This window comes from Sorex araneus, chromosome 5, assembly GCF_027595985.1.
Source record: "Sorex araneus isolate mSorAra2 chromosome 5, mSorAra2.pri, whole genome shotgun sequence".
Classification (NCBI taxonomy): Eukaryota; Metazoa; Chordata; class Mammalia; order Eulipotyphla; family Soricidae; genus Sorex; species Sorex araneus.
In genome coordinates, this window is record NC_073306.1 from 51,531,481 (window position 1) to 51,545,348 (window position 13,868).

The window sequence follows — 13,868 nt, forward strand, 5'->3', positions numbered from 1 at the left end:
ACAGGGAAGGGGGAAGAGCACTTTAGTTGTAAGAAAGCAGTGTGCTCAGGGAACAAAGTGGAACGTGAAGAAGTGTGTTAGATTTAGCAGTGAGATGGGATGGAAAGAACTGGGGTATGCAATTAAGGCAGTAACTTATGCTGCATGGCACTATGTCTTTCATTCCTTTCCTTGGAATGAGGTAGGGCCAAGATAGACTTTTTACAAATAGCTCTATATAGAAGTAAACAGTGATCCCATTACAGGAGAAAACTGCTAAAACAGAAGGCAGGAGTTTGTTACATTTTATAATCAAAACATTCTGATGAAAGATGCAGAACAAGTCAGATACATAAGTCTGGGAATAAAAAAAAATACAATTTGGGCTGGAGAGATAGTACAAAGGTTATCCAACAAGCAGATACTGCCTTGGCCCTGGTTCATATTTTGTCAGCTGTAGCCCTAAGCAGTAGTGTTGGCGGCTCCCCTTCCCCAACAATAAAAAAGCTAAGGACATGTAGGAGAAGGTTTGGGACATCTCGGTGGTGGCAGTAAGGGATGGTATACATCAAAACCACTAAAGTTTATATTATCGTAACCTATTACCTAAACTAAATATCTTAAAAGTTATGTTTCCCCTTCCTAAATATTAAAAAAGTTATATTTCCCCTTCCAAGAAGCCTCTGGGTCTGTCCTCATCCTACTGGATGATTCTTGTTTTCTCCTACAGTGCCCTGGGTTTTTCCTTCTCACTGTACTGACAACAGGGTCCCTGTTATGACACTGCCTACTTCCTTACTGAATGCACTGCTAGGCTGGGAGGTGTGACCAAGGTCTCTTCCTCTCTTCAATAACCCCCCCAGAACCTAAAAAGGATCTCAGAAACATTAGGTCATAAAACATGTAAGATTTGACAAAACCCAGAAACTTTCTAATTCTCTATGCCTATAAGGATGAAAAGAGATTGAAACTAGAAGCAGTTACCTTTATAGAGATTCCAGAAGAGGAAGAGCTCACCCCTGCTGGCTGTCGTACTGCCAACATGCCCAAACAGATTCACACTTGGATCCCAGAACACGCGGTCAAAACACAACACCACCTGTTATCAAAATGGAGAATAAGCAGTGACAGGGCTCAGAATACAGCAGGAAGAGCCTTTCTTTCAGACCTTAGTCAAGTGTCCTCTCAATGTGAGCCGAGGGATCCCAATAATAGATTTATTACTTCGGAGAATATTTAGGACTCTTTTTCGTAGGCTTGAATTGATGAAGTGACCCCCAAAAGACTGTCCTCTTAGTAAATGAAGTGACTGCACTGAGTGAATAAATGAGCAGGCTTCACTCAGGTAAAACAGACAAAACACACAAAAACGAAACTTCTTTCATCCCTAAGTGGATAGCACTGAGACTACTAGCATCTGCACAATAGGCGGGTCAAGATGCTCGCCCTCTAGCAGAAAGTGACCTTGTTGAGGTTCCCAAATCCCATCCTCTGGACAGCGGATGTTTTCCACTCAGGAAGAGGCGGCACGAACTGAACTGCTGGCGGCTGCTGCTTCAACACGCCCAAGGGAAGGGTACAGAGAACTGCATCACACTTATAGATAAAGGTCTGGCTTGTGGACCGGGTATTCACTGCTATCACTTCACAACCTAGAAAGACAGTAAGGGAAAGATTATTTGGGAACAAGGACAGTGTTAAGAAGAATGGAACATTTAGTGCACAGTAGGAATATTTACTATTAGTCTATGAAGTTGGTTCTATTCCTTTATTTAGGGGTAGGAAAGTGCTTTGAAGTGGTGCTCAGGGGGCTAGGGAATCTCTCCAGGGGTGCTAGGATCTCCGGGCAAAACCCAGCAGCACTTAGAAGGCCATATGGTGCCAGCGACAGAACCCAGGTCAGCACATGCCAGATATGTTCTCTAATGTTGACAGAATATATAGAAAAACTGGCAGAGTTGGCATATAAGTGAAGAGGTTCAAATCCTAATAATTCCAAAGTACTTGATCTGTACCATCAGACTATCCTGTCTGTCACACTGAGGACGATGTGGACTATTTCATGATCACACCTATCTGTGACAAAGTAAATTTATACCAAAATTAAGAGTAAATGAGTATCTGAGAGACTCAATACCTCACACTGTCACTGTAGTTAGGCCTAAGAACCCAGAGAAGAACCAAAAGGCAGGCTGCAGACTACAGGGCTGCCCCCTAAAGCTGTGCATGCTCTTCCTTGGACTGCTGTAGGCACAGATAGGCGTCAGACAACAACCAGCTCAGAGGTGATTACAGAAGGGATGCTGAGTATACATAAATTTTATTTTTCTTTCAGGTGGACTTTTTCTTTAGTGAATACCATATGTAATTTCATAAAACCGCTCAAAGAATATGAGCTCGGTGCATGCCCCTTTTCTGTCATTAGATTATAGAAAGTGAACAAATGTGATGGGAAAATGAACAAAAGATTAAGATCTGCCTGCAAATAACTTTACTTAGTGGGGGGGAGGGAGAGAGGGAAGGAGAGAGGGAGAGAGGGAGGGAGGGAGGGAGAAGTTTGGGCCACACCTGAAGTAAGGTTCAGGGCTTACTCCTGAGTAAGCTTTAGGACCACATGTGGTGTCAGGGGCAAGGCAAGCATTTTAACCCTGAACAATCTCTGACAAATCACTGAAGGCTGCAGAGATTCTCAATAATGTCAGCTAGAAGCTGTCTCTGAAAGGAAAATAAAATGGAAACTTTTAATTTTTGATGATCCAAGCAACTCTAGATAAGGAGAGTGGGTGGAAATCCTGTTATTTAGCAAGATTACGTTCAAACTCAGTAGCTGTTATGCCATGGTAATTCATGCATAGGTTGGAAACTCTGAAAACTGTTTTCAATTTTCTGATTTACACAGTGTATAAATATATCAGATTCTCTAAAAGCTTTACAGGCTCAATCCCGTAAATGTATTTGTAAATGCTGGGTTTGGGTGTTTTGTTTTTTTTTCCCCTGTATGTCTTTGTACATTCTACCAGGAAACATACCTATTTTTTACCCTGTATGCCAGAATAAAAGACCATGTTTTAAAGTAAAAGATCTCAGTAGAAATATCACCTGCACTTCTGTGTTCACTGCAGAAGTATTCACAATAGCCAGAATCTGGAAATAATCATCTGACTGCCTGAATACATACTACTGATAAACTAAAGTACATCTGCACAGTGGAATACTACACAGCTGTCAGGAAAAAAGTCATGAAATTTGCTTATAAACGAGTGAACATGGAAAATATCATGCTAAGTGAGTCAGAAGGAATGGGACAGATGTAGAATGACAACACTCATTTGTGGGATACATCTATATATATAAAAAAAATAAAGTATGAGACTAATATTCAAAGCCAGGAAAAATAGGCCAGGAGGACTGGTCAATGGTTGAAAGCTTGCCACAAGTATGTGGGGGAGGCAAAGGGATGTTAGGATAGAGACAGGACCAGTATGACAAGTTGGAAATGATCACTCTGGATAAGATTTGAGTTTTGAAAGTAGGTAAAGGCATATACATGATAACCTTTCAGACTCTGTATTGCAAACCATAATGCCCGAAAGGGAAGAAAAGTGGGGAGGGAGAGGAGGAGGGGAGAAGTGGAGAGGAAGGGAGGGAGGGAGGAAAGGAGGGAAAGTGAGAGCAAGAGAGCGAGAGAGCGAGAGAGAGAGAGAGAGAGAGAGAGAGAGAGAGAGAGAGAGAGAGAGAGAGAGGAGAGAGAGAGTGGTGTCAGTGTGCCTGCATTAGAGGCAGGTGGGGAGGGCAGGAGGGAAACTGAGGACAGTGGTGGTGGGAAATGTACACTGGTGAAGGGATGGGTGTTGGAACATTTTATGACTAAAACCCAATCATGAACAACTTTGTAACTATTTCACTGTGATTTGATTTAAAAAAAAAAAGTGATTATAAAAAATAGATCAATTTTACCCATAAGGCACTGACATACCTGAAGCTGTATAGCGGACCTGCCGAACTGCTGTATTTAATTTAATGTCTAGGCCTTCTGCTAGAGCTACAGGCACACATGAGTAGCCATTCCTCACTGTCAGGTGGCTGCCAGTAAATTCAAAGTCATCATCCTGAAGAGGAGAAAAGGACATGAAGTCCCACATTTATTAATGTAATTAATGCCATTTGTATGGAGTTCTCATTTATTATTTTTTGGTTTTGGGCCACACCCAGTGGTGCTCAGCGTTACTCTTGGCTCTGTGCTCGGATCACTCCTGGTGTGGCACGGGAGACCATATGGGATGCTGAAGATTGATTCTAGACTGGTCACGTGCAAAGAAAAATGTACTGCTGCTCTGGCCCAAAATTGAGTTTTAACACTGAAAAACACTGACTGGTAAAATAACTCAAAATTCTGTAACAGTCCCTGGTGCCATATAAGCTCAATAATGGCCATGATCTAGAGAGTCACAAATAAATCTAAGAAGCAAGCTGCAGAGATGCCTCCAGACCCTGCGCCAGGCTGAGTCTCATCCAGGGTGCCCAGAGTGAGGGAGGGCGAGTCCATCACACACGCAAACAGAGCCCTGGCAGCCGAAAACCTCCAGAACCCAATTGCTGCCATATTCACGGCTGATCTCCACAGGCTAGGGACGAGCCTCAACCATGAGAACGAATCTGCTGAAAAGCTCAGGTATGCAGGTTGTGTGACTGAAATCTCCAGGTTTCACCGAGTCAAGAATGGGCTATTTCCCCCCTCTCCCTGTTCTTCCGGGAGTTTGGTGGTCATGCCCATGAACTGTTTCGGGTACCGTATGAGCTCATTAACAGCCATGATGCAGAGATTCACAAATAAATCTCGAAAGAGATCAACAAGCTGCAGAGATGCCTCCATATTCCAAAGTCTCCATCCAGTTAAATTAACTCCAACTGTATCACCCTATTTAAAATTTTAGAATTCCTGGAGCTACACCTCATACTCTACACCACTGATATACCAAGAGTAGCACAGTACATTTAATGGGGTGTAAAGTAGAAGGCAACTGGTCTACATAAAAATAATTTATATATATATACATATATATGTGTGTGTATATATATATATATATATATATATATATATATATATATATAGGCACACAAGGCTCAACCTGTAACAACATGTTAATAATCTCTTATACAAGGGCTTAATGGCTCCAAGGTGAGATACAACAATCTTCACACATGTTCCTCTAAGGAAACCTTTTTGTATCAGTTTTAGCGGATTATTCATAACAAGCAACACAAAATAATTATTAAGGACCTGCTTTTGGGGCAGGCTTGCATGTTGGTAGGAAAATTAGAAATAATGGTGGTGAGATTGGTGTTGGAATACTGAATGTAATAAATTATTTTGAACCACTATAAAATTAAAAGAAAATTCTATAATAGAAATTAAAAACCACTCAGTATTCACCTCAGATGGCCCAGGAGACTAAGGGAAAAGAATAAAAAATCCAGAATGTCCGTAATATTTATCGTTGGGCAGTGAGACTAGGGAAGTTCGTTGAGATTATAGTTTTTACTCTAACAATCCAACACCAAGTCTAGACTATCCATGAGGGGTAGGAGAATTATGATTCAGTAAATCCAGATTAGGCATTTTAAGAGTTTTGAACTTAAGCTTCTGAATGCTTTACCATTTTGGCATGATATAGAGATTCATCATCTTAACTACATTTTCTTTTACATAAGCACAAACTCAGTTTTTATTCTTTTGAAGTATAAGGGCTTTAAGGGCCAAAAGTGGTTAGGGTGCAAGCCTAGGAAGTGTCCAACCCAGGTTCAATACTTGGGAGATCATATGTGGTGCCAAGAAATCAAACCCGGGTTGGCTACACGCATGACTAGCGCTTTACCTACTATACTATGTCTCCACCCATAGAGAAACTTTTCAAGATCACTTGGTATTTCTAATTTCGTGAAATTTCTAGGGGGGAAACAACACAATTTTGGGGAATTAGGTAAAGTGTTAGACAGATAGCAAAACTTTCACTAACTGACTCATTTACTCCCAGATACAGATCAGTTCAAATCAACAACACTGGCTACATATAAAAATCAAAATGACAAATCATCGAGTATCTAATTAGTATTTATTTCTACACAGCTTTTGTTTTGTTTTTAAGTTTTGGGGGTACACCCAGCGATGTTCTGTGGTTACTCGTGGCTCTGCACTCAGGAATAATTCCTAACAATGTTCAAGGGAACATATAGGGTGCCAGGGACTGAACCCCGATCAGCCACATACAAGGCAAGTGCCCTACTGACCTATCACTCTGGCCCTACTTCTACACAGTTTAAAATACAAAACAAGTCTTATTTAAAGACTTTTTATCCAATACTTAAAAAGCTCTAATTTTGTTGTTGTTTTTGTTAGTTTTGGGCCACACACTCCTAGTGGGCTTGGGGAATCCACATATAGTGCCAGGGATGTAATGAATTTGGGTTGGTCACATGCCATGGCCAGCATCCTACCCACTGCACTATCTCTCCAGCCCCAGTGCTCTGTTATTTCTAATTCAAAAGTAAATCACACAAATATTTCAGAGTAATTCAACAGAAGAAATTTAAGACCAGTGTACTGAAAAATACAAAATCCCAGGAAGCTGGCTTTTTTTTTTTTGGGGGGGGCTATATACTGATTTTAAAAACTTTTATGAAAATAAAGATCTAAAATAGCCATAACATTTTCAAAAAAAGAGCAAGGCTGAAGAAGTTGCAAAACCTGATTATTTCGAGACCTTCTGCAAAGCAACAGTGATCAAGACAGTGTCATAGGGGCACATGGATATAACAGGTAAATGAACAGGAAAGAGTAACTATCAACAGACAGCTCCTATACATAGTCAATGATTTTCAACAAAGAGCATGACAAATAAAAAGGGATGACACCAGTATAATCAGATTACCATATGAAAAATTATGACTCTACCCTTACCTCCCACTATTTGTATTCAAGTGTAAAGAATACCAGATTTAAACGTAAGATCAAGTCCATAAAACTTCAGGAAGAAAATAGGAAAAAAAATATTGGGGGGCTTAGTTTAGACAAAGATTTTTGTTGTTTTTGCTTTGGAGGCCACACACCCTGGTTGCTATGGGGCTATTCCCAGCTCTGGGCTTAGTGTCACTCCTTGTGGTGCTTGGGAAACCATGCAGTGCTGGAGCCCACACGCAAAGCACATGCTCAGCCCTCAGCCGACTGAGCTCTCTCCTGGTCCCAGACAAAAATTTAAGATACAAATAAGGACAAAGCCTAAATTAAAGATTTGAAAAATAGAACTTCATAAAATTAAAAACTTTTGCTCTTTGTAAACTACTATTAGGAAATGAAAAGCAGGTCCAATGGGTCAAGGTGCTTGCTCTGCAGGCAGTCAACCCTGGCTCGATCCTCTTACCATATATGTATGGTCCTGAGCACCTTCAGGGTTAAGCCCTGGGACACTATAAACAAACTATAGCACTGTCGACCCACTGTTCATCAATTTGCTCTAGTGGGCACCAGTAACATCTCTATTGTGAAACTTGTTACTGTTTTTGGCATATTGAATACGCCACAGGTAGCTTGCCAGACTCTGCCGTGCGAGCAGGATAATCTCGGTAGCTTGCCGAGCTCTCCAAGAGGGACAGAGGACTCCAACCCGGTTGGCCATGAGCAAGGCAAACGCCCTAACCGCTGTGCTATCACACTCTAGTCCCCCCAAAACAAACAAAAAAGAAAATGAAAAGGCAAGAAGTAAACTAAGAAAGTATTTTTATATTCACAGTTTTTAAAATGTAAAATCTTTTTATCATTCACCAACAGGACAACCAAAATTTCTCAAGTGGCAAAAGATCTGAACTGACTTCTCATTTTAGGTCAAATTGGTAACTTAATGCACAGGGACAAGAGAATTTCTTAGGAAAAGAGACATGTTCTGTTTTGATTGTGAGGATGGTTTGTAATTATGGCAAAATATTCAACTTCACTGAAACAGGTGAGGTGCATTATATGCAAGTTATAATTTATGTATTTCTTAATAAAGCTTCGTATACTATATATATATATATATACAAATTAACAGTTGTTCTTAAGAGCCTTCTAAGAGGTACATGCAATAAAATTTTACCTGATCCCAATGTTTAAGTGAGAGTGTAGAGAGAGGTGTGGCATTAGCAAATTCAAGGTTTGCAAAATGCCAATCAAGAATCTGTCTATCTCTTGATGAGAGATATACATCACTGCAAAATGAGAACAAAAGAACACAAGGTTACTAAAGGACATTAGCAACACTTATCAATGAACTGATGTCAATAATGTCAACAACATGGGAACCTCATCCTAGGACTAGGCATTACTTGTGAAGAATTTCCAAGTAGAGACATTGGAGGCAGGAAAAGATTACAGGGATTAGCACACATGTTTTGCAAGTGGCAGACCTGGGTTTAATTCCCAGCAGCACTGAGTATAGTCCAAGAATCCCCCAAGCACTGCTGGGGTGGCCCTGATAGTCCCTGGTACTGCAGAACCAAGCATTACCATATCCTCGGGCCCAAGCATGGAACCACTGGCCTGTTTGGCTAAATAGTGCCAGGAGAGACCCCTGAGCTCATTGAGCACTGCTTGGGAAGCCCCAAAAGGTAGAAGACATTACAGCTCAGTGGGAGAGTACTTGTTTTCTAAGTATTACGTCCCTGGAACCCCTGCCCTAATCCCACCATAGCTGTCCTATTAAATCTTTTGGTCCTTTTTGCCTAGAGTAGTAGCAAGCTATCTATAGCAAACTATAATCAGGTTTAATTTATTTTAAGGGGCGAGGGAAAGCTGCTTCCCACTGTCATCTTGCACTACGCAAGTTTATTTATTGCAAAAAAATTATTTTGTATTTTAAATTAAGTATGGATTTCTATCTACCCTCTTATAAAAACATTGAGGGTTAAACCTGGCTTACTCCTAGATCTGTGCTCAGAGATTACTTCTGGTGGCAGTTGGGGGCAATATACAATGCTATAGAACAAACCTGGGCTGACTGAGAGCAAAGCCAAATACCTTGTATTCTCTCTCTGGCCCTAAAGCAAAGGTTTCTCAATAAGAATGGATAAATGAACAAAGCAAATATATGTGGTGCTAGCTGTAACACGAAGCACAATGTTGTCAGTGGGCAAGTACTCAATGTCAAAAAACAATTGGGAATATGTGTACATTTTTCCTAGTCCCTAGAACTATGGGAATTTAAAGCAACATCATATTCTCAACTCAATTTTCATTTACTACATTTCCATGCAAATACCACTTCTTATGGTGAGAACCTTTTCAAAAACAACGTATTTAAGTTGCTAGAACATTCTGAACACTTTAACATAGGTGTGGGGCCAGAGTATAGCCCCTGAATTCCCACCGGGACTGATCCCTGAGCACAGAGTACAGGGTCTAAAGTAAGCCCTGAGTATAGCAAGGTGTGGCCAGCTTCACCCCCACCCCAAAATAATGTTAAGAGTTGTGATTTAGGAATTTGACATGTATTTCTATAAACAATGATGTTTCATTAAACAATTTATTCACTGAACAAAAAAAATAATAAATCCAGTGCGTTTTATAACTTCTCCCAATCTTAACAGAAAAAAAACAGTAGAGGGTACCTTTCTACTGCTTTCCTTACCTTGGGGGATTAGCTTCTAATTCTTGAAGTTTTTCTTCTAATTTCCCTTGTGTTTCAGCTAATTCATCATATTCCTGATAAATTAAGAAAACTTAAGTTGATCTTCATGTCAGAGACCCACCTAGTTATATGGTCTGGGTCACATCCCTGTGTAGATCCTACCAACAAGCAGGCCTAAGCATAAGGCTGGATCAGAACTCAGGGATGGTCGTTCCTTGAGCACGTGAACCCAGAAATGGTAAGGATACCAAGCAGGAAGAGTTAGGATAAGGAACAAATAAGACTATCCTGGTACAAAGCAAGGATGAGCAGAAATACAACCACCATTTTACTGGGCTCTTAGCACTAGACAAGCACACACAAATGAATCCTTACAAATGAAATAACGTTAACACCATATTGCAGATGAGGTGATTAAGGAGTTCCAAGTCACAGGGCCAGGGATTTCACCCAGACAGACTGACTCCGGATAACATTGAAATCCATGTTTATTAGCATTATTCTAAACTGTCAGAGTTAAATTAGAGCAAAGAGCTAAATGAGGTCTAAGTAAGATAAACAATGAGAGATGACACATGATAAGAAAACTGCAGAAAAAGCAAATCTCAGACAAACGAACCAATAAAGTCCCAATGGTACTCAAACCCTCTTCTTCCAAACGATACAAGGCACAGATGATTAGCAAGTGGCTCTCTTTTCTAGAGTTTCCCTGATCTCTCCTCTCTTTTGGGGTTCTCTGAGTAAAACCAGCAAAACCTATGGTATACCACACCTTGCACAGAGCAGTCAGATCCCTGTGTTTGCTTTTCACTAAGAACTCAGCAGTGATGTCTCTGGGTGGCTTGACTTCAGATGCTTCTTTGTATTGTTGATGGAGTTCTTTAATTTTCTCCTTTAAATTTACCATCTAGGAAAAATAGAAATTTACCATTCCTTATGTAATCTATCTCTAAATTATGCTTTAGGAACATAAGATTCACACATCAGGCAAGAATCACATCAGATAAGATTGGCTGTCTTCCAAAACACCCATTAATTTAAAAACTTGAAATGAATCTCCAGGAAAAAAAAACTATAATTACTTTTACAAATATATAAAAGGTTAAATTATCACATAGAACCATTCCTAATGTCAGTTATTTTGTTTATGTATCACCAGCGACATTATCCCCTAATGTCAGCTGGTGCTACCACTCAGGATTAGTGGCAAAGCTGGAGACTGGGAGCCCCAGAGCTGCATTGTTGGATTGTCTAGCCACTCTTTCACTTCATCTATAACCCACTCCATAAGGTATGCCAGAGGCCTTTGTATCTGACACGATTTAAGAAATGAGGCCCAGGAGCCAGGGGTATATCTCCGAGTTACAGTGCTTGCCTCACAGGGGCAAGGCCCAGTGTTTGGTGACCAGCTCTTAATCCCCAAGAAAAAAGGCAGAGAGAGTAAGGCAAAAGTCTATGATGAAACATATCCAAATGTACATTAGAAACCTCTCTACTAGTGCTATAACATTTCTTTTCTCTTTCTAAGTTGGTGTTACATTTACAGCTGGCCAAAATGAAGAATAAATGGTACCCAGTCTGGAGCTGGGGCTCTGGAAGATGGAGGTAAATAGAGCCCAACAAACATAATAGGGGAATAGAGGTGAGGACTGGCACCACAATGAAATAATTAGGGCAGTAATTTATGGTCCTGGCAGTTGATCTGTCATCACCAATGGGACCTGGCCCCAGCACAGGATACAAGACCAGCTCTGACACAGCCAAAGGGAACCCAACACCGGCAAGGTTTATTTCCCTCACAACAATTTACCAACAATGCTATAATGAAAGACAGACAGAACAGTGTCCTTTGCTAGTCATTAGTTTCTTAAAATACTGCAGGCCTTCCTTTCCATGGAGAAAAAAAACAAAAATACTTTAATAATGTCTAAACTAAAGGTATTTTCGCTCTACTTAAGTATCTTGAGCTATTAAGAAAATACAGAATTTCACCTTATTAAGAAGCTCTTTCAGTTCCTCCTGAGTTTTCACTATCTTCTTCCAATGTTCAATCTGCTCATCTTTGACGTGCTTTTCTTGTAACCTGAGAGAGAGAATACAGAAACCCTGGCCACACAGCCAGCTCTGTTGCACAGACAGGTGCCCATCAAACACATTCAAGAGCATCAAGACCTTATGAAACCTCAGTCATATATTTTAGAATTCAAAAAGGACTTAAGGATCATGTAAAAAATTTAAATAATTTTAAATTTAAATGATTTAAAATTTTTATTTTGGGATCTTTTTAATAACCTTTGCTGGCTCACATATGATTAAAAACTAAAAACATAAATATATCTTCTAATCAAATAACTACACAATAAACAGTATCAAAGTACTTACTGAATGACAACTTCCAAGGCCTGGCCGAGGGACACAGGCTTATTATTGAGGACATTGAAGTCTAATTGATGACTAAGATAAGATGTAGCTTCTAGTAACCGGTTAAACTCTTGTTCTACCATTTCATCTTTCTCTTTAGGAACCTGAAATCCGAAGTATAGCAGAGTTGGTTCTTATAAGACTACATATAAGCCATCAAGAAGACACAAATGTTCTACCTTAAAAAGTCAAAACATGTATCTTAACAGGGAAACCTTAGAGGATGATGATTCACATTATCTTTCTATGAAGTGGTGGTCACTCTCACTGAATGAAATGTGGAATGTTTCAGCCCTGGTATTTTCCCATTTCTGTCCTCCACTATGAACAGCAGCAGGATGAACACAGGTGCTAACTAAAACTCTACGGAGCATAAGATGCCCTGGAGCTAACATGCACTGAACTGAGCTGGGCTTACATGCAAACAACACACTGGGGAAAGAAAATCCCAGAGAACAAGACTATGCAAACACACCTGAGAACCTTCCAGAATAAGGGCAGGATGGAAAAGCAGCCCAAGGTGTGCTTCCCCTCAAGACGACAGAATTTCAGGTGGTAGTAGGGAAGAGAGAAATAAAATTGATGGCTACATGATGGGAACACTGTAACGCCTAATTCTTTTGCAGAGTAACAGCATTTAATGGCACCACATAAGTCTGCATGTGAATATCCAAAGTTCTTTAAGATTCTAAGAGTCTGGGATACCAGGCCTAGCTCATTACTGGAAAGAAAGAGAACAGATTCCAAAACAACATCAAGCTGCAGGACCACACACCTAATCTCTGTTGTGCTCCTGCTTCTGACACCACCACTGAGTTAGTATGAATCCCTGTGCAACTGCTAAATTCAGTCCCAAAGTAAAGCATATCAGCAACTCTATTGCTCAATTTATGGCAGCAGCAAGAAAGAAAAAGGCATACTTAAAGCAAGCATCCCTCGCTAGAAGTTCTTATCAACTGGAAAATAGGATTAAAAACAAGCAATTTCACTTTGTAGTCAATTAAAAATTAGTTAACAAGAAAACAAAATACTGAGGTTAATTCGAATAAATACTACACTCCAGGGAGGGATTATCTTTTACAGAGATAACTGACCATGGACAAGACCCTACATCCTGAAACTCCTTAGGTTTTGCCCTTCTCAACCGAACAAGACAGTTTCCAAGTCTCTGCTCTTTCACCAATGAGTCACACAAAAAGTTTATGAGATGAAACAGTGTAACGAAAAGATCTATCCCCCAAAGTAAGGACTGCAATACTCCTATGGAACTAGAAATATGACAAGACACCATAATTAAGTTCAAACTAAAACATATTTTAAAGCATCAAGATCTAAAAGACTGAACATGTGAAAGATTTATGTTAGAGAATCTCCCTTAGCCTAAGAGATATAAATCCCTAAGGGTCTTCTTGTTTGTGTTAAGAAGACAAAGAATCAGGCTTTGGGTGCCTGGTGCCATTTATCTAATAGGTGGTATCTAGGACTTGAATTAATCACAGCTAATCCCCCCACACAAAGCCATGGCCAAAGACAGGCACTCTGGTGAGATTTCTTCTTGCTCTGATTGCACAGCTATAAGAGCTGATGAGAAGAAACCCTTAACAGGATTTTTATCTATTTTCTCATCAGTTGCTTTTTCTCAATGATGTGATGGTTATATACAGAGTGACTCAAAGCAACAAAGAAATTTTACTCAGTTCTATAATGTTGCTATAAAAGGGAACTCTAAATGCTCTTAATAGGCCGCTCCTTTTACAATGTGAAATCTGCCTAATAGTGCGATCTTAGGTGGACACAAATGCAATGTGC

General features: G+C 40.0%; 1 protein-coding gene across 2 annotated transcripts in view; it reads right to left on the reverse strand.

The window, feature by feature from the left end:
* The window catches only part of KDM1A (lysine demethylase 1A), a 66,070-nt gene that overhangs the window by 3,368 nt on the left and 48,834 nt on the right, over window positions 1–13,868 (reverse strand). For both annotated transcript variants that reach the window (XM_055140309.1, XM_055140307.1), the window contains 8 exons: window positions 12,021–12,163; window positions 11,631–11,721; window positions 10,411–10,545; window positions 9,639–9,712; window positions 8,109–8,220; window positions 3,956–4,088; window positions 1,444–1,631; window positions 964–1,078 (listed from right to left, as the gene is read on the reverse strand). In XM_055140309.1, the coding sequence (XP_054996284.1) occupies window positions 964–1,078; window positions 1,444–1,631; window positions 3,956–4,088; window positions 8,109–8,220; window positions 9,639–9,712; window positions 10,411–10,545; window positions 11,631–11,721; window positions 12,021–12,163 (991 nt within the window). The remainder of the gene's footprint in view (window positions 1–963; window positions 1,079–1,443; window positions 1,632–3,955; window positions 4,089–8,108; window positions 8,221–9,638; window positions 9,713–10,410; window positions 10,546–11,630; window positions 11,722–12,020; window positions 12,164–13,868) is intronic.